Raw genomic sequence first — 26005 nt, forward strand, 5'->3', positions numbered from 1 at the left:
CTCTGGCAAAAGTCATGGCGCTGCCCAGGTCGGGCCACCCAGCTCCGGCCGAGCCCCGGGGATGCAATTCCTGCTGCTCTGCCCCTCGCTCGGGAGCAGGAGCGTGGTCTCCTCCAGCAGCCCCGGCGCTCAGGATCGCCGCCTCCAAATTGGGCACGGGGGCTAGCTGAGCGCCCGTTCCTCTTCGCCCTGCTCTGAGCTGCACGATTCCACCCGAGCCTCCTTCCTCCAGCTCGGCACTTTTCTCCTTCCCTGAGCCCAGCAGCCCCTCAGCGACGGGGAGGCGTTTGCAGCCCCGGCTGCCGCCAAACCTCCCCAAGCCCTGCTCGGGGCAGCCGCTCTGCTCCGCTCCGGGAAGCACCAGCGGAAAACCAGCACTTACTGGGGAGCTGCTGCAACCAGGAACCGGGGCACCTGCGCAGGGCCGGGGCTTGCTGCAGGCTCAACGTCCCCATCCCCTCCCGGCGCAGAGACGCCGAGGGCTTCAGGTGGGGAAGGAGCAGCAAGAGGAGCCCAAGCGCTCGGACCGCAGAAGGGGCTTGGCCGGAGACGGAAAGGAAGGGGGATGGAAGGAGAAGGAAAACGTGGCCGTGGCCCAGTCTTGAGGCGCTGGAGGGCTTCCAGCCGGCGGGTCCAGCCGGCGCTGCCCCGGGGACACTGCAGCGCCCTGCGGCCCCCTCGCAGGGTGCCCAGGTTTGGGTTTTGGAGGGGGGGCAGCCCCCAAGGCCATTGCCTCCTGCTGCCCCAACATCGCCCACCTGCTCCTGCGTCACGGGAAGGGCATCCGCATGGATCGAAGGCTGGGCTGATCCCTCCTCACTTCAGCATCAAGCCCATTTTCTGTTTTGTTGAAGTCTTTCCAAGGAACTTTTGTAGAAAATCCCCTGGGACTTGAGAAACAACTTGCAATCGTATTCGTGGAGGAATTAAAGATGCGTTTTCATTGCTGTATTTACAAAACAGTAGTGAAGAAGTCACAGGTCTGTTCAAAAAGGTTTTTGTTTCCAAACACATCTGGCTTGACCAAAAAACTGACAAAACCAAAGCGCAGCCCTAAAGCCTTTTCCCGGAGCAGTGAGTCCGAGGCGAGGCGGCCACATCCTCCCGGGGAGCACGGTGCCCACATCTTGGCCGCTCCGGACTGCGGGGCGCTGCGGCGGCTTCGGTCCCATCCCAGCCGGGCATCGCCCTGCGCCCCGTGCATGGCTCTCGCCCAGCGGCTCTCCTGTGGCCTCATCCACCCCGGGGCTCCTTGCAGGAGCTGCCGCCTCCTCCCAGCTCCCAGTTTATGCAAGTGGCCTTTAAAACCTCAGAGCCTGGTTTTTTGGAGGTGCCAAATGCTCGAGCTGCGGAGAGCAGCGGCTGCTCGGCACCTCTGCACACCAGGCTCATCTCACTCCTGACCCTCCTGGTTTTACCACGTCCATCCCAAGGAGGGCAAGGGCAGGGATGAGATGGAGACGGGGCAGCAGCCCTGGCGAGGGGACGCTGGCGGCAGACCCGGAGCGCCAAGCAGGAGCAGCTGGTGCTTGCAGGCAGGGCGGGCAGGAGGTGCCGCTTCTCGGACCGATCATCCCCGGGACGGCAAGCACCCAGCACCCACAACTGGAGAGAGCTTCACTGCACGCGCGGGCAGCTCCTGCGTCCCAGAGCTTGGGCTTCAGGATGCATCCCGGACGCGTCCCCGCTCAGCAGGCTCCACGATGCCAAGTGCAAAGCGCCTCGGCCCCAGCCCGATTTGTGCCGGCGCGAGCGGGAAGGATGGAGGGAGGGATGGAGGGAGGCCCAGAGCCTTGCTCCCACTCCCGCTCCGGCCACGCTGCCGCCTGCTCCGCGCGCCCGCGCCGAGCTTTCCGCCGACAGTCTGGCTCTCTCTTGTGGCTGCGCCCGCCCTGTGCAGCCTCCGCCGCTGCCCGGCCCCACGGAGGCCCCCGCGTCTCCCCCAGCCACCTGGGATGCCCGTCCCTCCCGCCGGGAAGAGCGACATGCCAAGAGCCGTCAGGGCACTTCTGTCCCCACGGGACAGCTGCGATGCCGGTGCCTGGGAAGCCAAAGCCAGACCCGGCCCCGGCTGCCGCCCCCCCAGGCTATTGGCACCGTGCAAAGCGCGGGGACGAAGGTGCCCGCCGCCCGGCTTGGCCCCCGCGGCACCTCACTTCCCGAGGCGCAAACCCCAGCTCGTGCCGACGGGAAAAGCGCGGAGCCCCGAGCGAGGCCGGGAGGCACGCTGCAGCCCCGGCGAGCGCGCCTTTCCCTTTTTATATCCGCCTCGGAGCCGCAACATCAATTTTTTTCTTTTTTTTCTTCGTTGGGTGGCTCACACGCTGTAATTAAGAGCCCTTCTCTCCCGCCTGCCCGAGTTCCCATCTTTAGCAGCTGTTGTTTAAGTGAAGGAAACCCCCTTTCGTCCTCTCTCTCCTTTATAATTTTTTTTTCCCCCCTTCTGAACATAAAGGGATGACAGTGCTCCAAGCCAGGGTCTTTTGCATTTCTGAGTTGGTTCTATTAATTGGAAGGAGGGTTAAGAATCTGCAAGGTCGTTTCAATCTACATCTGACCTTCAGAGTAATCCTCTATGCCAACACCAGAGCATGTCATTAAAATGAGGCCCTCTACCATATCCCGGCATCCCTTTATTCTCTCCTTGTGCACATTAATTGCTCATAAGTTGATTTGATCTCCCTATTCTGCAAGAAGTAAATTGCCCTCTTATTTCGCCATTTTCATCCTGTTTTCTTAATTAGGCCCTTAAAAATCTCTAGGGCCTCAGCCGGGCCGCAGGCCTCATCCTGGGAATAAATTTTGATCTCAGCCTGATAAAGAGTGAGCAAACCCAGAGATTGAACAATGTCATTCGCTCCCCCTCCCTCCCCCCCTCGCTATTCTCTTGACATGAAAAGGCTATCAGTTTTTCTCTGTGTTAATATAGGAAATAATTCACACTTCAGGCGTTGTTCTCTATTTAGTGTTCACACTCCCTAGATAAATCAAATCAGGGATTTTTTTTTTTAAGTGTCTGAAACTACTTACTCTTTCTCTCCCCCCCCCACCTCAACCACTCTCCCTCCCCCCCTTCTTCTAATAAAGTTTCCACCATTAGCCTCTGTGATTTCCCATCCTGGGAAGTCTATTTTAAGGCAGATTTTCTTTTGTGTATGTATGTGCACACATACACGTGCGTGTTTAATTCAATCGGCCGAGGAGAGCAGAGGGGCAGCGGGAACTTTTCATGCAGCGCCGTACGCGCCGAGGAGCAGGGGGAAACCGGCCCTGTGAGAAATTCGGCCACATGCCAGCTCAGCCGCTTCTGCCTGCAAGACAGTGGAGCAAGATACCCTGCGAGGACGTTTTCCCCTTGCTTGCACCAGATACATGCTACCTGTGTCACAACCACGCAAAGCAGCTGGTCCCAGGGTGCCTGGGCACCTCTTGCTCACTTGCAGGGAGTTTTTTGGTGCATGCATGGAGCCACCTTCCCCACGGGTTTCATTAGTTGGCCACACACTAAACAGCATTGAATATCCACAGGGTATTCAACAGGTAGAAACACACCTTAGCTCCTGGGACAGACGCACACAGCCACCACAAAGCAACGCTGCTCCCCAGCTCAGCTGAGCACACAGCTCCACCACAGGGATGACACCACCTCCTCCTGGCTTTGCTTGCTGGGCTTTGCAGCTATTACTAATTAGGGGCCAAGCCTGCTTCCCATTAAGGCAATCAGCAAAGGCATCGGCACCTTGCAGGTCACAGCTGGCTCACACCGGCTGCAGCAGAGCTCCTAGGGTCCAGCACCTCCTTCCCAAGGGATGGAAGGCTCCTGTGAAGTGTCCTACGCTGCCTGGGTCCTGGCCCCCTTGGAGGGGGCACTGAGAGGAGTTTTCGGGCTGGTTAACACGCTCCAGCTCAGTTAACTCCCGTGCACCCACCCGGTGCATTCCCCATCGCCCGAACCGGGGAGGGAGCAGCCTGAGAAACAGCTCAGACAACACCAAACTGATGTGCACCAAGGTCCTCCTTGTCGGAGCAGAAATCAGCCGGTATCAGCGACGGTCTCCTCCGAGCACGCTGGCGTTTCCGCGGGGGAGAGCAGGTGTCCAGCCGCTCGCTGTCCCCCTGGGGACCCCAAAACCTTTTTCCCCCCCCAGCTTTGAGGCTCAGCGCAGGCGGCAGCGCAGGGAGAGCCATGCCGACAGCACCACCTTCTGCCACGGCGCGTCTCAGCATTTGGCCTGGGCGCGACCCGGGCAGAGGAGCGCGTCCGGCCGACGAAAGGAGGAGAAACGCGAGGCAACCACGGGGCACGATTCTGCCCCCCGCTCGGAGCCGGGGGAGCAGCCCCGCAACGGCAGCCCTCGCTCTGCCGAATGGGGAGAAGCCGCTCGGGGAACACCGGGACCCTCCCTCCTCCCCGAAGAGAGAAAACAAGCCGCAGTGCCACGCTCCGGGATGTTGTAAATAAATATATTTTAATGATTCTTCTTCCATTCCAGTTCATTCTTTTATACATTTATTTATAAAACAGTAGTAAAATCTTTTAATCAGAGCACAGTGCATTTAAAAAAAAAAACAAACAAAAAACCCCAAAAGATTAAAAAAAAAAAATAGTAATCCACAACTGTTTACTCGCAGCCTGGGGAGAGGCCAAGTCTCGGGCTGAGCGGCGGCCGGGCCGCGGTGTCTTCTGCGCCCCGGTGCACGCAGCACGCCGATGGCACCCGGCGCCGGCCGTCAGCCAGGGCCCGTCGTCACGTCCCCGGCTAAGACAAGCCCAAGCGACTAGCGGTTCTGCGTGTCCACCTCGACACGGCCCGATTCCCGCGGCCGCCCAGACCCACGCCGGCTCCCGCCGCCTCCTGCCTTCGCCCCCTTCCCTGCAAATGCCGCCCTTGCCCGGAGCATCCCGACCGGACCGAGCCCCTGCCCTAGCACGTGCAGCGGGGCTCGAGGACTTCTCTTCAGATTCGCTTTCTTCCTTTCTCTCTTCCTCTCCTTTCCACTTGCTGTATTTCCACGCAGACCCCACGTCCAGCGGGCGCTCGTCCCGGCGGGCAGGGAGACGCCGGGGTTGTCCCCACACCGGCCCCGCGCCGCGGCAAGCTCTGCTTCTCGGCAGCCTGGCCGGCCGCGCTTGCCCGTGGTGCCGGGACCCCGCAGCCCTCGCCTCGCAGCGGGGCCAACGAGCCGACGGGCTCCGACGTGCAGCTTGCGCCGGCGCTCACGCCGCGGAGGGCAACGCCGCGGCATGAAGCCGCTGGGCTATTGCAAAGGGCGCTCGTCTCTCCCCAGCCCCCCCCCCCCCGTGCTCCCCCTCAGGCTTTACAACTAAATAGTGTAGTATTTTCTTTTCGAGCAGGGTTCTCCCTCCTCTCCCCGGTTCCCTTCATGGCTGCGCCATCACCAGCAGCGCTGAGAAAGCAGAAGATGACTCGGGTTGAAACCGGGCAAAGCCGCTCTTGCGCGGGCTGGCTGCCCTGGCTGGGGACAAGCCGGTGACGGGGGGAACAGAAACAAGCCCTGCAAGCCGCAGGCAAGGAGCAGCCGCTCCGATCGGGCAAAGGTGCAAACCATCTCCCGACTCCCCGGCCACAGCCGCACCTCCGCGCCCAGACACGGGGCAGGCTATCAGTTTTCGATAAGCAACCCAAAACCCACCGAAAAACTCCTCTGCCTTCCACCTGAAGAGCCACGGCGCGACGTTGCAATGACAGAGCCAGGAGGCAGGAGATGCACCTCCATCGCCGCGAGGCTGGAGGGGACACGGCTCCCACCGCCACCGGAGGGACGGGCGGAGGTGCGTCTCAGAGGGACGAGGAGGCAAATCCTCGGGGGAACGGGGCACACAACAGCGCAGCAACCGTGCTGACCGCCTCCTGACCGCCCACCGATGCCCGAGAGCCCGGTGACACGGAGGTCTCCTCCGCAGGTGGACACCGCCATGCTCACAGACGCTGCCACAAACGGCAGTGCTGTACGCTTAAAAAATGCTCAGATCTGCCCACAGACCCCCTGTCACCTCCCCACCTCCCTCTCCGCCTGGCTGGGTCCCACCAGGATGGCACAGGGACGTTTCACTAGGACACTCGAAGGTCCCCTGGCCTCGCGTGGCTGGTTTCCAGAGGCCGGCGAGGTCAGGGGATGGACGTAGCATGCAGCCAAAGCCCCCGGAGAGGGGAACAATCCCGAAGGCAGAGGAGCCACCCCACGGTGTCGTTTGCAGCGGAGGGCTGCACACGCTGCTGCTGCTGCTGAGGTTCACGTTCGGACAAACCCCGGGACACTGGAGCAATGCTCAGGAGTTCACCTGGCTTATCCGGTTGGGATACATGACCAGGGCAGCCGCCGAGGCCAGGAATTGCCTCTGGTGCCAAACAGGGTGTCCTCGGACAGAGACGCAAACCGAGGCTTTCACCTGGGCACTGCTCCAAAACCGGGGTTCATTCAAACGGACCGAGCACCAGTCAGACACCCTATACCTGACATTTTGGAAGTTCTCCACAGAGACCTGAATTTGTAGGCTCAGTCCCAACTCACTCGGAAAACACCTCCCATGCTCCACGAATTAACTTGCTCTAATTGAGCACCTCTTCTCCCTCCTACCCCGTTGCCCAGAGAAGCACCCAGCCCCGGTGCTCCGATGACGAGCAGCACCGCTCCTTCCTCCACCGGCACGAAAGCGAAGCAGAAGCCCCACCAGGGACGTGGCAATGTGACACAGCCAGCAACGGTGTCTGCAAGGCCCAGAGGCCCCAGCTTGGGAAGACTTGGAGGGAGCGCAGGTTCACAGAGTGAGGCTGCGAGTGGGGAGCGAGCCAGGGAAAAAACCTCTGAGTATCCACCCGGTCCTCTCCCACCAGCTCCCAGGGGCTTTAAGGCTCCTTCTGGCTCCAGCACTGAGCCTTGCCCTGGGTCAGGCGTGTGGGCTGGGAGGGTTTCGTGGAAAGGCAAAGCAGCCGAGATCATGCTCCCAGGCTGTGAAATCTGCAGCGAGTCCAATGCCGCGGCAAGCCGAGAAGGTCCGCTCGAGTTCCTGGCAAAAAGCTTGCAAAAGACGCTATGGTACCCGGCAAGCCTTGAACCGAGACCCCTGTTGCATAGAGAAAGATGTACTCCGACGTGGATTCAAGTGCTCGGCAGGACGGCCTCCTCATCCGGGCAGGGGAGGAAGAGCGCCCTGTGACTTTGCTAACCCATCTTGAAGGCCCAGTCCTTGCCCCCGGCGCCAGAGCAGCTCATCGTCACAGCATGTCTGTGTCCTCCATGCTGAAGCTGCTCCGGCGACTGCTGGCCTTGGAGGCCTCCGGGGACATGGCGGAGAACAAGGGGTCGGAAGCCAGGGGTAACATGGTGTCCTGCATCAGCATCAAGTCCAGCTCCTTCTTGGATAGGGAAGGGAAGGAGAGGTTGTGGCTGGGGTCCAGGCTGTCCGGGAAGCCCCTGGAGCCATCGTCAAAGCTCAAGCTGTGGGTAAAGTCCAGCTGGTGGTAGGGAGACTGGGGTGGCGGTGGCAGTGCGGGCTGCGGCTGCGCCTCGGGGTCCGGGGGCAGCAGCGGCGGCTCCATCGTCCCCTCGTCCCCACCGGCTTCTTGCTTCACCACCTGCTGAGCCAGCTCGGCCACGTTGACGCCCGAGGGTGAGGAGGTGGGCAGCCCGTGGACCCGGGCTTGCATCTCCAGCTCCTGCCAACAGAGCACGGGAGGCCTTTAGTGGGGACACCATGTCACCAGCCCTGGAGACAAGGGCACAGGGACATCCAGGGAGGCAGCAGGGATGGAGAAAAATCAAAACCCCACAGAAACGCTAGGGAAGAGGAAACAGAGGGACCGAGAGGTGACAGGGAAGGGGCCCGCAGAAGAGGCAAAGAATGGAAAATGGTGATGCAAAGCAGTGGGAGACGTGAAGCAGGGGGAGACGTGAAGCAGGGGGAGACGTGAAGCAGGGGGAGACGTGAAGCCTCGGCTCTGGACCAGGGCAGCCCAGCTTGAAGACGCTGCCTGAAGCGCATCAGACACTAGCGAGATCGCAGCAACGGGAGGCAAAACCACAGCGAGCATCGCACCCTGCCCGCTAACCCTCCTTGGTGCTCCCAGCTTTCCCTGTCCCTCCGGGATGTCTGCCCATGTCCGCCACGAGGCCACGAGGCCGTGGTTCATCTGAAGACTGTTTAAGGCAGCTGCAAGAGGGAAGCGAGCTTGCCCGTGCCCTACGGCAGGACAGGAGCGAGGTGCGTGCGGGGCCCAAGGAGGCACTTTGGCAGCGGGAGGAGGACGGAGGGAGGGCAGAGCCTGGGGACACTCACCTGGATGCGGAGCAGGAGCTGCTTATTCGTCATTTCCAGGCGCCGGGAGTGATTCTCCAGGTCTCGTGACCGCTGCAAGTCCTTCTGCATCCTCTTGATGTAGTCGACAGAGGCCTTCAGGATTGTCCCTTTGTTCCAGCGCACATCCCTGAGGAGCAGGGTGGAAGAAGACATCACCGTCCGCATCTCCTGACCAGCAACGTGTCCCCTCACCCCTGCTCCACCAAAAAGCCCCTCTGCAAATATCCCCTCGCACCAGGCTGAGCATGCCCAGGAGCCTCGCAGACACCCCCGCCCCGCAGACACCGGAGATCCCCGCGGTACGTACAGGTCGTTGGCCTTGGGGATCAGCATCCCCAACTCTTTGATGCGGTCGTTGATGTTAAACCTCCGCCGTCTCTCGACTGCAGGGCGAGAAGAGAGGGAAGGCAATGAGGGGATGGGGGACGGCAGGGACGCCTCGCCGCCCCGCAGCCCCCGCCGGCCCCACTGCTGCTCCCTTTCCTCCCAGCCGTGGGGCCAAGGGATGCCATCGTGCCCCACTGGCAGCCCCACCAGGCTTGGGGGACTTGAAGACAAGGAACCGCTGGGGCCAAGAGTTTGGCCCAAGTCAAAGAGCTGTATAAATACAGGAGATACAGCTCATCATGTCTGCGGGCACAGGACACTCTGCAGACAGCGGTGAGGAGCATGCACCAAACTCCCCGGGTCTCAGCTGCTCTCAGCGGCAAGCTCCGGCCCAGGAAGCCTTGTCCTGCCCCAATCCACCGCCCCGGCAGGGTCTTCCGACCTTCCTCCTGGGGCTAATGGGAATAATAACAGGGTGCCTCCCTTGACACAGGCATTTTCCAGATTCGGGAATGGGGAGCCATGCTGGGGGCTGTGGGGGTGTTTTCCTCAGAGCGAGCCGGGCTGGGAAGGGAGCCGGCTCGGAGAGAGGGGGAAGCGGGATGGAGGGTGCGGGGGAGCACGCTGCCGCGGCCCCGAGGAGCGCGGCGGGCGCACGACTTACTCAGGTTGTGATTGTCTTTCTTTTGGCGCTCTTTAGCCAGGGCTCGGCTCTCGGCATCTGCAACGGAGACCCACAACCTCAGCCGGCCGCCTCTCAGCCCCCGAGCGCATCCCGGGCTCGGTGCTGCGCGGAGGCACCCCGGGCACAGGGCGCTCCGGGACCGGGGACCTACCTGTCAGCTCCCTCTTCTGCGTGAGGTCGGCGGGGCAGGAGCTGCTGGTGACGCCTACGAGGGAGGCGCTCACCTGCGGGTCCCCACTGTACACGTTCATGTGGCTGCTGGACATGGGCAGCTGCAAAGCAAAGGGCTGGGCAGGTTAGCTCCATCGGGGCCGGGAGCCGGGCTCCGCTGCCGGATCGGGGCTCAACCCCAGCTCCTTGGCCCGTGGGATGCGAGCGCGGAGACCAGACAGGTATAATTGTCTTGCTGGGCCTTAAAATAGCTATAATCAGAGTAGCAAAGAAAACAGGACTTCAAAGGGCTCAGTGGATCCCCTCCCACAGCCGGCATCTAAAATAGGGCAGATGAATCACATCCGAGGAGGGCCTGGCAGGATGAATCCCACTGCGAGGCACCAGCTACGGCAGCCAGCCCTGACCCGTACGGATCCGGCCCGGCCCGACGCTTCGGGAGATGCTGCTGCTCCCAACAACCCGTTCTCGCTGGGAAAGCCCTTCCCGACATCAAAATCTCCCACGCTGCTGCTGAAGCTTTATCCCTCCCCGTGCCCCTCTCCCGTCTCTCCGGCTCTGCACAAGGGCTCCAAACTATCATTAAAAAGCAAAAGAAGCCGAAGAACTGGCTCTTGCAGTTTGCAGGCAGAAAGGGGAATCTCTCCGCCTCCCCAGCCCCGTGTCCGCAGGGCCGCCCGGCTCGTCACCATCCGTCCCCGGCTCAGGCTCCAGCCAGCTCCGGCCGGTGTTTGTCGCCAGCTTCCCGGGCGGCACAAGAGCTGCGGCTGCCGGGAGCGCGCGGGGCGAAGCCAGGCAGAGGGAGGCCGAGCCGGTTTGTGCACACACCGAAACGGGTGAATTCCCGCCGCCGCGCTGGCACCAGGCCAGGCGAGGGCACCCGGAGGGAGCGCGGCCGGGGAGCGAGACTCACCGTGTTGGGCATGTGCACTTCGGGATTCATATAGCCCAGCACGTCATCCAGGCGCATGATGTCATCGATGACCTCGCCTAACTGAAAGGGAAAGGTGTGTTCTGTCGGGCGCGCAGCCAGGACACCGGCTCCCCGGGAGCGACGGCGGTGCTGGCGCTGAAGGTGCCAACCTTTGCCACCTCCTTACCTCCTGCTCCGGGTTGGAGCCGATGTTGAGCATGGCCATGGGGCTGTTGGGCGCGCTGTTGCCCGCCGAGGAGGACATGACGTGGCCGGGCCGGACGCCGGGCTCGGCGGCGGGGGGCGGCTTTGGCGAGTGGCTGATGGGGCTGATGTGAGCGGCAAACTTGTTCCCGTAGGTTTCCGAGAGATAGGCCTGGACCTTCTTGTCCCGTGACTTCTGCAGGTGGTAGGTGGTGGGGTTCTCCAGGTAGGACTGCACCTGCATTTCCCACCCCGGCAAGGAAACAAGCCGTCAGGGACCCCAGCACCGCCAAGGCATCTCCCGCACCCTCCTCGGCCCCAGGACACCCCCAGGACTCTACCTTGAGGACCTCTCCCGGCACGGGCGGTGGGGACTGGTAGTTGACGGGGGTGTTGATGGCTGGGGTGGACGCCACCGGCATCCGCTGCTGCTGCATGTAGTTCATCATCATCTGCTGCTGCACGCGCTCCCGCTCGGCCTCCTGCTGCGCCTGCTGCTTCATGAGCTCCATCCGCAGCCCGATGCGGGACGCCATGGTGCACCGGGGCGGCGAGACGCGGGCGCCCACCAGGCACGAAGGCGATCCTGCGAGACAGGGGAGGGCAGTGCCCGGGACGTCAGCAGCTGCCCGTTTTGCCATGGGGAAACCGAGGCACGGGGAGGGCGCGGAGGTGCCCAGCGCCCCGTAGCGCATGCGCCGGTGCTGCCATCACCGAGCACCGATCCCGGGGCTCTGCCGAGGCACCTGGAGCCTAAACGCACGTGTGGCTAAGGACCATCACCCTAACCAGAGACAGACGCATCCGCGAGGGCTGCCTCCCCGGGAAGAGAGGGGCAGAGGCTGGGGGGCAAAGCGAGACAGCCCGAGCCAGGGCACGCCGGGAGCCCCAGGACACGGGCGGACATCCCGGAGGGACAGGGAAAGCCGGGAGCACCCTGCACTGGCTGGGCTTGCCGGGACCCCTTGCCGGCGAGCCCGGGACTCACGTGCTGCCGTGCTCCGCCGGCGCTTGCTTCGTGCCTCCAATTTCCGAATACAGGAGCAAAGCAAGAGAGAGGGAAAAGCTCGACACTGGGAGCACCGAAAGAGAAAGAGAAAGCAAGGAAAGACCAGGAAGGAGAGGAAGGACTGTGCAAGGAGACAGAGCCAGACTTTAACCCTTCGGCCGCTGCTCCCTGGGCACAGAGCGAGGGAGCCCGCGAGCGGGGCGAAACGGCGGCACGCGGTGAACAACGCGGCCTCTGTGCGCAGCCCGCACGCGAGCGCGGAGGCGGGGGGGAGGCGGCGCGAGGCCGCGCTGCCGGCACAGACGGGGCCCTTGTTCCCCGCGCCAAGGGGACGGCGGCCGTCCGAGGGCGCGCGGGGCCGCGCGGGAGCCACCCGCGGCGGAGCAGGGACCGCGGCGGGAGCTGCCTCCCGCGGGATGCAGTGAGCGCGAAGCCTGGTTTGCAAATGCTGCAATGCTCCCGCCCCGCTTCGGACCGCGCAACCCTGTGCTCCGCGGAGCGCCGCTGACCCGCGCCGCTCTTGCACGGATCCTCCGGAGGCTGGTAAAAGCGGAGCGATTTGCAAGCAGGGCAAAGAGCGGGCAGCAGCTGCCCTCCTCGCGTCGGCCCTCGGCCTGGGGCAGAAGAAATAGAGCAAATACTGAAAGGGGGACACGCGTAAGCCAGACACCCCGGGTTTGCTCAGCAGGAACGTAACCGGACGAATCTGGAAGGCTTTGCTATTTAAATACAATGCATAATTGCGGACAAAGGGGACGCGGTGGATATAACATCCAGGGGATCCAGCGAGGCATCTGATACACAGGGCCACAAAATATCCTAAGGGGGAAATTAAATCAAGCTGGCTTGGACAGAAATATGATTACACGGATCAAGAGCCAGCTATCGAGCGGCCAGAGGAAGGTAATTAATTAGACATGGTAGCCCATCCAAAGGGGGATGGGAGCAGAGGAGCTGGGACTGTTATCAAACAGCGGTTTGTTTAGATGATTTTGCAAAGGGCCCTAGAGGAGGGAGCAGGGGGTGCAGGTAGGGAGATGCTGGAGACGATGCCTTGAGGAACAGCTGTGCCCAGGGGAAGGCAGCTGGGATCCAGAGACGCCGGGGCACAGCCTGAAACCAATAAAACGAGGCTGAAGGGGGATAAATCACAGCTTACGCACACGGGGGATATAATAATCCCAAACATCCAGCACAGGGTGAGAGGAAAAGCTCCCAAGAGCAGCTGGGACATCGGACGAGCCATCCCTGAGCTGCCATCCGGCTTGGGAACAATGCACAGGCAGGCAGGGAGCCTGCACCAGGGGAGCACAATTCCTGGGATACTCCAGCAAAAGGGGAAAGGGGACGGCCGGAAAGGGATTTCACGTCACGCATGGGGACCTTTAGGATGATCCCCTCCCGTTTCCGAGCCAGGAGCATCCCCGCCGCGCGCGGGGGGCTCCGGCTGCCCCCCGCCCCGAGCCACGTGCCCGTGTCCCCGCGCCGCCCAGCCGAGCGGGGGCTTTCCCCCCCACCTCGGTGGGTTTTAGCGCTGCCGCTTCCCCCTAGGAAATTCCTGCGCAAATCACCTGAGCCGGGGAGTTGCCAAGGGCGAGGATGGGGAAGGGAGGCCAGGGCAAGGCCGGGCCCCCGAGCGAGCGATAAGGAGAGGGGGAAATTAGGTCAGGTTTAAAATAACCCGGCCGGTTCTGCTTGGCTTCCCCCCCCCGTAACGCCGAGCAGCTTCTGCTTTCGCTCTGACTCAGCCCCGGCGCGGGGCGGCGGGGAGGACCGTGGGCAGGGGAAGAGGCGGCAGCGACGACCGGCGGGGACCCCGGCCGGGCGTCCCTCCGGGAAGGGACATGTCCCACCAACAAGGGTCACGTCCCACCGAGCTCCCTCCTGGGCCGGGGGCAGAAGCGACGTCCGCAGCACCACGGCTCGGGCAGGGTCTCGCAGCCCTTTGCAAGGCGAAGGACGTTTGCACCCAGCACGAAGCCCCTCCCGACCTCAGCCGGTCTTCAGCGGCTCTTCCGCCGACAACGGCTCCCGGGGCCTCCTTCACCTGGGGGCTCCCGACCCGCTCCGCACCTGCACAAGACCTCGGCGGTGCCGGAGAGGGTCCGTCCCCGGGCCGGCAGCTCCCTGCACAAAGCACTGGCTCTCCTGGCTCCATCAGGACATCCAGGGGCCGGGATACGGCCAGCAGCATTGGGTTTCCTGGCGGGTGCTGCCAAGGCAGTTGTTCCCGCAACCCCGCTCGGAGCCGTGTCCCGCCGGCCACGCGGAGGGCTGGGGGGAGACGGGGGGACGGCGGTGGCAGGAGGCAATGGAGCTGCGGAAAAGGGAAAAGAGAGAGGCCAAAGGGCGAGAAGGCAGGAGGGAAACGGGGGCCGGGCAGGACAGCTCAGCCCCCGAGCTCCGAGAGGAAAGCGCTCCCGGACACCACCTTTCCTGCCGGAGCATCCCAGAGCCCGGCTGAAGGGACGGGCAGGAGGCACCGCAGCAGGTACCTCCGATGCCGGCCGGCTCTGGCCAGCCGGTCCACGGGGACACCGGGAAGAAAAGCTAAATTCCCAGTGCGATCTGCAAAAGATCCGGACGCAGCCCTGAGCCGGACTTTTTTTTTTTTTTTTTTTTAACTTATTTCCCTTTATGATAACGCAGACGGAGCAAGAACGCGAGATGGAAGAAGAGCCTGAGAGCACCCGCCGGCCCGCGGGACGGTCGGCGCTCTGCTGCCGCAAAGCCGCTCGGCGTGCCGAAGCGCTGCCGGCTCCAAGGAATCCAGCTCCCTGCAAAATACCTCCCCGGCCGCTCAGCGCCGCCGTTTATTTCTGGCCCTTTCTTGGTTTTCCTCTGGGGGCGTTACTTGGTGCCGAGCCCAAGCAGATCCTCCCTCCTTTACCCCAGGAATAACCGGGCTCTCCCGGGACTTTGCACGGCCACCTTTCCCGAGCCGTCCTTTGCCCTCGAGCGGAGCAAACCCTCCCCGCGCCGGGGCGAGGGAGCCCGGAGGCCCCGCTCGCTCCGCCCGGCCGCGCAAGGCCGGCGCCGGGTTGCGAGGCAGCAGCGAACGGGGCTCCGGCCGGCGTCCGTAAGCGGGCGGACGGCGAATCCGCCGCCGGGCAGCCGCACGGGGGGATCGAGCCAGCTGCTGGGCAACCGCCGGTGTTTTCTGAAGCGACACACAGGCGCTGCTCAGCAACCCGGCGGATTTGTGCCGCTGCCGGGCTTGCTCACAAGCTCATTATCGCTCCGGAGAGCTGGCCTGGCCTGGGACAGCCAAAAGGGGTGGGGAAAAAAGAAAAAAAAAAAAAAGCAATAAAAGATTAAAAAAAGCTGTGCCCCCGGAGGCATTTACAGTGCGGGAACGGCAGCCAAGCGCCGGCCCTGCTCGCAGCCCCGGGGGCCGCGTCTGCACCCGCAGGGCGCCCCGGCCGCGGCAGCCTCCGATGCCTCCGGGCCCAGATGTGTGCTGGGAGCGGAGCTAAGGGAACTAAAAAACCGGGGTTAAAAATAAAACCTGCTTTAAGCCCGTTTCCACATATAGCCCGTGCAAACCGGGCCCGGCGGCATCGCGTTACCCTCCGGGGGCTGCGGGAAAGCGCTGCCCGTGCGGGCGCAGCCTCTGCCCGGGGCCAAGCCGGCCCCGCACGGACACGGGCACGCGGCTCGGGCGACGCTGGGCTCCAAAAGCAGCCCCAAAGACCCCAGCGAGGGAGATGCTGCTCATGCGCCATCCCGTAAAATATCCGCCTGCTCCCAGAAAGAGCCAAAAGCAAGGGGGGCCGAGCACTCACGCGGGAAGGGTCTCTCCCCGCGGCAGGGCTGCCTGTCCCTCCTCCCCTCGCACGAGCAGCAGCAGCAAACCGCACGGAGAAGGGGCGACGCTCGGCCCCCGCTCGGCCCTCGTCGCGTTGGAGGAGGCGCTGAGAACCCCCAAACTCATCCTGCCACCGCGTGCCGGGGAAGCTCCCCGGCCGAGGGCCCGTCCCGCGTGGGTCTTTATTTTGGAGTCAACCGGGGCCGTTTAGGAAGGGAAAACTCAATCCGCAGGTCGGGTCTGCGCGGAGCGGAGCCGGGAGCCGGGGCAGGGAGCTGCACCACCCGCCCCCGCTCTGCGCCGCTTCATTGATAAACACGAGGGCTGAGAAAAGGAAACGGCGAAGGAAGAAGTGAAAATAACCCCACTTCTTGGTACCAGCAGCAAGCACCCGCCAAGCCTTCCTTCCTCGTTTTTTTTTCTTTCTTTTTTCAAATGCCGTGGTGGGGGGGAAGAGAGGCAAGGGGGCAGCAAGCGAGGGGCGGCGGGCATCACGACGACCCCCCCGAACGCCGGGCCAAGGCCGGGCAAACCGGGCTTTTGCTCCCCGCCGCCTCCCCAGCCGCAGCACCCCCAAAAAAAGAGAGAAGGGGAACAGCAAGCCGCTCCCGCTGGAGAGAGCCCCCGCGCAGCCGTCCCCCCCAGCGCCCAGCCGCTTGCAGCAAAGACGTCACCGGCACTGCCCCGTCTCCCGGCCACCGTGGGGAAAAGGAGCCGGCCCGAGGCGCTGCCTCTTCCCTGCTCCGGGCACAAGCGGGAGGAATCTCCGCTGCAGCCCAGCCCGGCGCCGGCTCCACGGCAGCCTCCCGGCCGGCTGGCGGGGCCCCGGGGAGCCGCGAGCCTGCAGGGCGGTGGCCTGTGGTCCGTGCCGAGATTTGCTCCGCCGGGCGCTTCCTGCCGTCGCCTTGCAGCTTCGGTTCGCTTTCGGCACAAAGTTGCAACGAAAGCGCGACAGCCCGGGAAGCCGGCGCCCCGCGAACCCGGCCCCGCGAGCCCGCCCGGGCGCGATCCGCCGGCAAAGCCTCCCTCCTTCCCGCCGGCAGCTCCCGGCTCCCTCGGCAGCCCCGGAGAGCGAGATGCCGCTCTGCCCCACAAGCCGGCGGGCGGCTCACGCTCGGTACCTGGGCGCAGAGCTCAGCTCCTCCGCGGGGAGAGGCGGCGGCGGCGGCGGCAGGCAGCCCTCCTCGCCGCCCCGCCGGGCCTGCCCGGCTCGCGCGCCGTCCGTCCCCGCATTTCCTCATTTTTAGGACCCTGCTTTTAATGCAGCACCGGCCGCGGCGGGTGCGGGGGGAGGAAGTTGCAAAAAGCCTCCAAACCTGCTCGCTTCTCTCGCTGCTGCGGAGGGATTACTAATCGAGCTAAGAGGCACAAGAAATGGAGTGACAAAAATAAGCCACCACCCGTCACCGGGCTCTCTGGGCTGCCAGACCTCTGCGAGCGGCAGCCGGGTCTGCCCCATCGCATCCCTGTGGGGCCGGAGCTGCCGCAGCGCTGCTGCAGGAACAGCGGCCGGCAGCCCTAGGGCTGCGTCACCCACGTCCCAGCCAGGCCACCAGCACCCGGTCCTGGATTCACGGGTGCCACCGGAGCAAACTGGGCCACCTGCAAACGCACCACTTCCCCGCGCTGCAGCTCCTGGCACAGCCAGGGCGGCAGCACCAGGAACGTCTCCGTGCCGGCTGGCACCAGCCAGGATGGCGATGCCGAGGCCGGGGCCGGTGGCGGGGGGACAAGGACGCCTATGTGCGCTGCCCGAGGCAGCTGGCACAGGCGCCGGCGACACACACCCTGCCTTGTGCACCGCCGCTTCGCGCCGTCTCCCCTTTGCGCCTGGGCCGCGAGCACCCGCGGGAACCAGGCGCCTGCGGCCAGCTGGGGCCTTTCTTTAGCTCTTTCACACGGCGGCGGGTCCGGGTGCAGGGGGTCTGGGTGCAGGGGGGTCTGGGTGCACGGGGGTCTAGATAACAGCACAGGACACCGAGGGCCTGTTTCATTCCCGGCAGAGCTCGGAGGAGAGGCAGGGGGCACCCGGTTTTCCTGGGCTCACCCAGGCGCCAGCAAAAGCGGAGCTAACGCGGCTCACAGCCAGGCAGGGGCTGCTCTAAGGTCTCGCTCGCACCCTGCATTTCACCGGGATGCTGCAAATAGCATCGCAACGCCTTGGCCCGGGCAGAGAGCCCGCGCTGCCAAGGGGAGGCAGGGCCTGGGAGACCTCGGGTTACCCCGGCACCGGGGAGACGTCCAAGCCGCATCCTCAGCCTCAAAGCGAGGAAAAGCCTGAGGCTGGTCCTCAGCCGGCTGTGAGCGCCCGACCCGCTGCGCTGCCCACCCCGGCGAGCGGGAGAGAGCCCCCGGTGCCAGCGCGGCTCGCGGGAGCTCCTGCAGCCGAAGCAGTGCTGCCAGGAAAAGAAAGGAAAAAACAGCAAAGCTCGGGCTCCGGTGCCGCCTGCATCCCTGCACGGCATCCCCGGCATCGCCCCAGCTGTGATGCGACCCACCCGCTGGCGCCGCTGGGAAGCCACCGCTAATCCCTGGCCCCTTTCCCGCTGCCCCCTGCACGAGTCACCGCCTGGGGCTCGGGGAAGCCCCGGTGCCCGGCCAGGAACGCGCCGGCGGCCGCTCAGCCAGAGAGACGGACCTCCATCCTCGGAGATGTTCGGCCAGACCCTGAGCAGCCTGACCTAACCCCAACGCTGGCCCCGCGGGCAGCCGGGGTGGAGGCTCCGGCGGTCCCACCGGCCAGGGGGGCTCCCTTCCCAAACCCTTCCCGAACCCTACCAGCGCCCCTTTCCCCAAGGTAAGCGGCGCAAGCGCCCTGGCCGGCGGGCAGGAGACGGCTCGGGCAGGTGGACGGAAGGAGCCGCCGCCAGCGGCATATGCCGCGGGCACCTTCCCGGCGCTGGGAGCACGCGGCCCCGCCAGGGAGAAGGGGCAGGCGGGGGGACCTGGCAGCCAAACGCGGGAGTCACTTGACGAAGCCAATGAGCGACCGAGTCGCGGGGACTGTTTTTAGCCCCGGCATCTCAGCAACGCGGACCGCGGCGCTGTTAACAGGCGCTTGGGTCAGAGGCCAAATGTTTTCCCTTCCAAGCGTTAAATGCCGCTCTTGGAAGCGGCCCAGGTATTTAGCACGGTAAAAACATTAACGCTTTGGGCGGGAGGCGCATCTCGCCCGACGGCAGGACCCGGGCTAAAGCGGCCCCCGAAACCGCGCAGGTAACGCAGCGCCCCGGCGAGGGAAGGTGCCAGGGATGCCGGGGAGGGAAAATCCTCCATCCCTGCACGCCAGGAGAGGCGAAAGCCTCCAAAAAGCCAGGGCTGAACACCTCCGGGCTCCCCTTGGCACCGCATCGCCCGCGGGGCAGAATAACCGGAATCGATTAAAAAAGCTCCCCCCCGGTTCTGGAAGCACCAAGCCACATCCCCGGGGAGCCAGCGGCACGTGGCAGCCTTTGGGGGGGGGGGGGTCCAACCCCTCCCTGGCTGCTATTTGCCCCCCCCCCAGGCCCGGAGGTGGGTGAGGGCACCCGGGGGGCACCGCGGCGCGGGGGCCGGCAGCCGGCACAGCTCCGGTCCCGCCGGCCCAGGGAGGGACACACGTCCTCCTTTTGCAGAGACGAAGACACCGCGGTGGCGGGGGGGGGGGGGGGGGGGGGGGGGGGGGCGTCGCTCCCCCTCCGCCGGCCCGATTGAAACTCCGGCGTCCAACGAGCCGGCGAGGGAATTCACAAGCAACCAAAGCCGACGAGTTCCCGTCCCCACGCCGGCGCCTGCCCTCGCCTGCCTCGCGCGTTTCCCCCCCCCCCGGAGAGATGCAATTAAAAATAAAAGTGTCAACAGGCAGAAGGACGCTGCTCGGGCGCGGATAAGCCGAGGGCCGGGGAGCAGCCGCTCGGCGGGGAGAGGAGCGGCGTGACCTTGGGAGAGGCCGCGGCCCCGGGCACCGCCGCGACGCGGCTCGGGCACCTCGGCAAAGGTCGCGCGTCCGCGGGGCCGAGCCTGGGACCCCGCGTGCGGGACCGCAGCCAAGGATCCAAGGAGCCGGCGTGGTTGGAGCAAACCTGCTCCCGCTCCCACGTGGGCAGCCGCCCCCAGGCTCCAGCTGACTTGGGTGCTTTGTTGTTTTTTAAATAAGTGCATAAATGAGAATTAAGGGAAAGCGGAAATGCACCGCTATTCCCGAGTCCCAGCGTTGCGCCCAAGGTGTGCAAGCAGGGAAGTCGCGCGGAGCCAAGGAGCCGCGACTCGGCGGCACCGGCCCCCCCCCCGGGGAGATGCCCAGCGGGAGCAGCCCTCGAGCCCCGCGCGCCCCCGTCTCCCCGCACAGCTCGCAGCGGCGCCGGAAAACCCGCGCGCTTCCCCGGCCGCGGGCTCAGGGCCGCGCCACCCCCCCGCCCTCCGCGCCGCCTGTTTTCGGAGCGGCCCCGTGCTGCTGCAAGGAGGTAATATTTATAAATACGCAGCACCCAGGCTCGAGGCCGCGGCCAGGAGCCTTCGCAGGAGGTGGATTTCATGTAACCGTAGCGGGGCCGGCGGCCGCCCCGTCCGCAGGAGCCGCAGCTGTTGCCCGGACCCAATAATAAACACGCCGGGGACATGTCGCCCGCGTCCTGCCTCCGCGAAGGGGCCCCCGGCCACTTTGACCATTACGAGAGGTTTTTGTCCAAACCGGCTTTACCAGGGCGAGATCTGCGCCCGCCCCGAGCCCGAAGCCTAGGAGGGGAGCAGGGCGCGAAGGGATGGGGCAGCAGGGACAGGCTGGAGTCGCGCGAGATGAACGGACGCGGCTGCGGAGGAGCCGGCTCCGGAGGGGCGTGACGGACCCCAGACCTGCTCCAGGTGCACGTCAACCAAAACCAGCACCCTGTTCTCCCTGCGCACCAGGGACCCGCTCTGGGGACCTGCCACGGCCCCCAGGCTGACCCGGCCCGGGGAGGCGTCCGGCACCCGCAGGAGGATGCGCCCCGCTGCGGAGGCGGAGGCGAAGGTGGCCAGGTCGGGTTCCCCTTTGACTCGGCAAAATTTGGCACCGGGGCCGGGCTGCAGCAGCTGCACGAATTGCATTTGAGATTCAGCCCTTTGCACACCAGTTTACACCCGAAAAAGTCTCCCGAGTAACACTGCGAGGGGTACAGAAGAGGAGGCTGAATTAGGGAGGAGCAACGGGAAACCGGAGCAGGTTTGGGGCAGAAAACACTTCTTTACGCATGCTGCTGCCCTCAGCTTCATAACTGTTTATACTGCGAGTAAATCATTTTCACTAATAGTGTGCACGTGCGGCAAGGCAAGAGCAATTTAACCTGCAGGCAAGGATGCTGCCTGCGCTCTTCAGGTTTATCCAGCCAGAAAGTCGCGCCTGTTTAACTAAAGGAGAGATTTTAAGCAGACGGCAGGGCCTAGGGAGTTTGCTCCAAGTTAAAGGCGCTGCTAGGAAGGGCGAGACGACTGCGATAGCAATTCTCAGCGGAGTCTTTAGTAAATAAAAATGCAAGTGCATGGCCTCGCTGCAGAGCCTGCGGGGAGCGTCCCGGCTTAGCGGCGGGGAGGCGGCGCGGCCGCCTCCGGCAGGATGCCGTGGGCCGAGTCTCGCCCAAGAGCTTCTCCGGTATCTATTTGAGGCTGAAGGAAGAGCCTAGAGACCAAATCCCAGCACCGAAGCAGCCTGAGCTCCCCCAGACTCACCCCGACCAGGAGACAGGACCCACCACCTGCCACAGGAGCCCCCGGCAAAGCCCCGGCACGGGAAGGGAGCAGCTCCCCAGCCACTCGCCACCCGGCCCAACGCCCGGCCCTCGCCAACGCCTACCGTCCCGAAACGTGTCCCGAGCTGCCCGCGGGGCCTCCACGGACGCAGCGTCCCCCATCTCCCCCGCGAGCCGCTCCGGACGGTGGTGCCGGAAAGCCCCGTCTCCCTCCGAGGGTCCCACAGGCCAGGCGGAGCGCGCGTTCGGAGAGGCCAGGAGCCGGTCCCACGCCATCGCCCGGGGCTCAGCTCGCTCCCTAGCATCGCATCTCACGTCGCCTTCTAGCAAGGTCCTTGCGGCGCCTGCTCGCCGCGGCGTCTGAGCGCCTTCCAGGCACGCAACCGGCAGCGTCGCTCACATCTGGCACACGTGGCTCGGCCCTCTCGCGCGCTCTTTCTCTGCCCGCAGGGAAATCGTGTGGTTTTTCTTTCTTTCTCTCTTTTTCACAATTTCGTATTTATAGCTTTGCTCTGCTGCCTGTTTGTTGAGCAGAAAGCGAGCTGGAAGGAGTCTGTAGGGCGCGTTGGCTTCTTGAAAGGCCCGGGCAGCTCGGGAAGCGCGAGCCACCGGTGCAACGAGGCCGCCGTCGCTGGCGCTTTTGCACGCGTCTTGCGAGCTTTTCCTAGCAGCGCGCACCGTCTCCACCTCCGGGGTTTATTCGGGATTCAGACCGGCCGCCCGAGCGCGGGGCACGGCCTCCTGCGTCCCAAAGCAGCCCCGGGACCCAACCCACGCATGCAAATCCACAAGGAAAACCCACTCTGCCGCCCCGCTGCCTCCTCTGACCGAAACCCAGCTGCCAGGCACCACGTCGGCTGCACGCAGGGCTATGACCTGGCAGTGAATCACGGGGAACCGTCGCGGCTCTTTCTGGCCGTACCAGCGGGGGAAAAAGATGAGCGCATATTTCCTGTCTGCGTGCTCAAGGGGAGACGAGCTTTTCGTCCCTCCGCGCGTTAAATCGCAACCTCAGCTGCAGCTTCAGACGTGACCCAAGCCCGCGGGGCTCAGCCCGGCCCTCCGCACCGAGGTGCTGCCTGCCGCCGAAGCGCGCGCCGCCGCCGCTGCCGCCGCCACCCGCGCAAGGGCCGTTTGCACCCGCCGCAGCTCCCCCGTCCGCGAGCGGCGCGGCGGCGAGGACCATCGCCCTCTCCGGCCTCGGGAGCCAGCAGGGCTTTTTGCTTGCCAGCTGCTCGAGCGGCGCGGCGGCACAGCGGCGCGTTAGACACGCTTCGCACCTCGAAGCGGCCGCTGCGCTTTTACGGTGCTATAAAATCCCGAGCGCAGCGGCTTCCGCGGCTGTAAAGCGCCCTGTAAATCTCCTAAAGCAAACAGAGGATTGCGGAAGCTGTCAGGAAACAGCCACCACGAGGCCACGCGGACGAGGGCTGGCAGAGCACCACGAGCACCGCGGCTGCCGGCGGCTTCCAGGCAGGCGACAGCACGGCCACGGAGACGCGCGAGGACACGGCGGCGGCGGTGGCACAGCTCAGCTGTCCGGCTGCAGCGTCCGCGAATAAACCACTGACTCCAAGCCGGTGGGAACAGAGCCTGCGCTGGCACGACGAGCTCCAAGGCGAGAGCTGCGGTTTGCTCCGGGTTCATCCAAAACCCAACACAGCCGGGTCTGGACCCAAACCAGGCTCCTGGGCATCACCGAAGCACCGGCAATGACGATGGCTGGTGCGCACGGCTCTGCTGGCCTGACCGTCGCATCCCTGCGGCGCACGGCAGCTCTGGTGACCCACCAGCCGAGCGACCCCACCACCATACTGCTCGATCTTCTCCAGCATAGGCAGGATAAGCCAGGACAACCTTTTTTATTAGGAAACCCGAGGCAATGGGGGCCTGAATGGCACCCTGGGGGCTGGACCATCTCCAGGTGTCACTGCTGGTGGTGGACCCCAACCCCAGGAGATGGGCACCAGGGACTTTTGCCCCAGGTCCTGCACAGTCCATCTCTCATCCTAGGTGCTGCCCTGCCGAAAGCAGCCTCGGAGGAACACGTTGCATACCTGGGACAGGAGTGTGAGCCGCGCGGTGGGAACCGGCTGCAGAGGGGATGGAGACCGTGGCTACGCCATGCCCTGGGCCGGGAAAGCTCCAGAAACCTTTCCCCCCTGGGCCAGCAGACCCTGCAAACCCCAGGTACGGACGGAGAAAGGAAGATCCACCCTGCTGGGCTGAGACACCCCGGTGCCAACGCGCCAGCCGCAGCGTCAGGACCCCAGTGCCTCCGCAACGCTGGCTCCGCATCCCTTGGGATGGGAACTGCTGCAGGGGAACCCCAAGGGCATCTCTGGCCTTGGCACATTCGCTCCGTGGTGGAGGAAGCCCCCGGTGAGGCCGCCCCGGCTCCCCAAACCAGCTGTTTCCCCCAGGGCAGCGGTTTTGCTGCTGGCAGCAGAGGGTCGGGCTTTGCGGCCGCTCCACCCAAGCCCTGGCAATGCCCCTGGCCGCCCCCCGCACCCACGATTTATTGCTTCGCCACCAGCGAACGTGCGCCAGGCTCGCTTGTCCCTTCCCAGAGAGCATCGTGGAAACCTGCCGCCCGCCCCGCTCCAGCTCGGAAACCTCGCCACAGCAAAGCGGGGCCGCGGCAGGGTTGCAAACGCACGTGCAATAAACTCACCGCTGAGGACCGTGGAAAAAGCAATTAATAACCAGCCGAAATTACAGCCTTGCTCCAAAACACCCGGATGCCGGAGTCACCCTGCTGCATCCAACCACACCCCGGCAGTTTCCTACTGATAAGGGCGAGCGCCGGAGCAGGGCAAACCCAGCATCCCTCCAAAAACACCCCTGCCCTCCTCTGCAAATCCCGCCGGAGCCGGCACGTGCTGTTCCCGACCCTCTCTCCGGAGGCACCCGCCCAGCGGCAAACCCCCGATTTCTGGAGTTTGAATAAATCAGCAGTCCCTGAGCCAACGGGGTCGTGCCACGAGCGAGCCCCCGGACCGCGAGCGGAGCCACGCGGCACCCGGGCCGCTGCCGCCCTTCGCCGGGGCAACCTGCGAGAGGCACACGCAGGCCCCGCAGCCGGAGCGCCGGCAGCAGGGAAAAATCCCGGCAGCAAGCCGGGCTCCGAGCACGCAGCCCCCGTTCAACTCCTGCACTCGTGGGAGCAGCCGTGCATGAAGTCAAACAAACAAGGCAGGGGAAATAAAAGGGGGCGGGGGGGAAAAAATCCCCTAACCCCGCACCTTCAACAACCATCTGCTCAACTCTCTACCGTTACATAAAAACAGAAAGGGAAAAAAAAAACCACACACACACAAACTCCCCCATGCCCCCGGGGCAGGGAACAAGGCAGAAGTGCTGCAATTCCTGGAAACAGGCCCTGCTCGTTTGGGGACTCGTACGCGCTTATTTATTTATCTTAGAAGAGCACAACAATAACCACCATATTTTCTTTCTTTCTTTTTTTTCTTCTTCTTTTTTTTTTTTAAAGGAAATTTCCCCATCATCTGACTCACTGAGGCTTTAGAGGACACGGGCATGAGGGCTGTCGTAATCCTTCCTGCTTTGCAATTAATTCATGAATATAATTACCCAGCAGCTGCGGGTTAAATGCGGCTCCCTCCCGTGCCCCCTCCAAACTTGTGCCACCTCCGACGAGTAAGTCGTATCCTTCCACAAGCCGGCGCAGCGCCTTTTCTTGGTGATCCCCTCAAAGTTGCTTCCGGGGGGTTGCGCAGACCCCTGCGGATCGCCACCCCCCTCCAAAGCCTTAACCCCTTCCCCGCCGCGGCGGACCTCCTCGAAAGCGGCAGGCTGCCGGGCCAGGCCGGGGCGCGACCCGTCTCTGCCGGGGAACCGCGCTGTCCCGCTTCGGAGCCTGGCGCTGCCCCGCACCAGGCGCGGGCACCGGCGGAAACCACGTCAGAGCAAACCCGGCGGCGTCTCCGAGCCGCAAGGGCTGAAGCATCTGTGCCTCAGTTTCCCCACGCGCGGGGGGAAATGGAGGCGGGGGGGGAATTCACGCTGGCAAAGGCGGTGCGGGCAGGGGCCTGCCCTTTCCGCCAGGCGGGTTAACTCCGGCCGGCGGAGCGCTCCGAGCACGGCGAAACCTTGGCACGGTTTCGGACAAGGTGCCCGAAAAGCCCCCGCGGCTCCAGCCCCCGAGAGCCAGCAGCGCCGCGCCGCGCTGCGCCCCCCGGGCCACCCTGCGCAGCCCCGGGGGAGGGGAGGGGAGGGGGGGGCCGAGCGGCCCCGTCGGGGCCCCCGACGCCCCCGGCTGCTCTTATATAAGCACTCGGCAAGGGCGCCCGCCGCCCTCGGCCCCGCATCCCCAGCGCCGGCGCGCAGCGGGGCTCCCTGCCGCAGGGGGTTGGGGGGAATATACTATTATTTAAAGCAAAGAAATTTTAAAAATAAATAAAATAAAAATAAAAAGCCCCGCGGGGCTAACTCCGCTCCGACTTCAAGGCGCACCGGGATAGGGCAGCACCCGAGGGGACCCCCCCACAACGCGGTGGCACAGGGGGTCCCCCCGGGGGGGGGCACCCCGGCACCCTCCCCCCAGACCCGGCTCCGATCCGGGGTGGCCCCCGCATGGTGGGGGCACCCCGGGGTGGGACCCCCCCCCTCATCCAGCGCCCTGGGGTGCCCCTGCAGCCCCCCCCCCCCCCGCGCTCGCCCGCACTCACCCCGCGGCTGCCGTGGGAAAAGGCGGAACGCAACAAAGTAGCGAGGCGGGAGGTTGCGCCGAGCCCCCCCCGGCCCGGTCCGGCTCGGCTCGGCTCGGCTCGGCTCGGCCCGGCTCCGCGGGCGGCCCTCGGGAGCGAGCGCCGCGCCGCGCTGCGCGCCCCGGCCCGGCCCGGC

At 64.6% G+C, this 26005-nt stretch overlaps 1 protein-coding gene across 1 annotated transcript; it reads right to left on the reverse strand.

Moving 5' to 3' along the window:
• Window positions 1-5317: 5317 nt before the first annotated feature.
• On the reverse strand, window positions 5318-25893 carry TFEB (transcription factor EB). The gene is made up of 9 exons (XM_067310651.1): window positions 25831-25893; window positions 10962-11206; window positions 10604-10858; window positions 10417-10497; window positions 9484-9604; window positions 9312-9368; window positions 8628-8703; window positions 8300-8447; window positions 5318-7679 (listed from the first exon to the last, which is right to left on the reverse strand). The coding sequence occupies exons 2-9, from the start codon at window positions 11154-11156 to the stop codon at window positions 7239-7241; spliced, it is 1374 nt and encodes a 457-aa protein (XP_067166752.1). The 5' UTR covers window positions 11157-11206; window positions 25831-25893; the 3' UTR covers window positions 5318-7238.
• Window positions 25894-26005: the final 112 nt, after the last annotated feature.

Source organism: Apteryx mantelli, chromosome 25 (assembly GCF_036417845.1).
Source record: "Apteryx mantelli isolate bAptMan1 chromosome 25, bAptMan1.hap1, whole genome shotgun sequence".
Classification (NCBI taxonomy): Eukaryota; Metazoa; Chordata; class Aves; order Apterygiformes; family Apterygidae; genus Apteryx; species Apteryx mantelli.

Coding starts and splice junctions, on each gene's coding strand:
- TFEB (XM_067310651.1), bottom strand. CDS start 11,156: ATGGCGTCCCGCATCGGGCTGCGGATGGAGCTCATGAAGCAGCAGGCG. Junction 9,605..10,416: donor AAGTGCACATGCCCAACACG/GTGAGTCTCGCT, acceptor TTTGCTTTGCAG/CTGCCCATGTCCAGCAGCCA. Junction 8,448..8,627: donor ATCCCCAAGGCCAACGACCT/GTACGTACCGCG, acceptor CCTGCTCCTCAG/GGATGTGCGCTGGAACAAAG.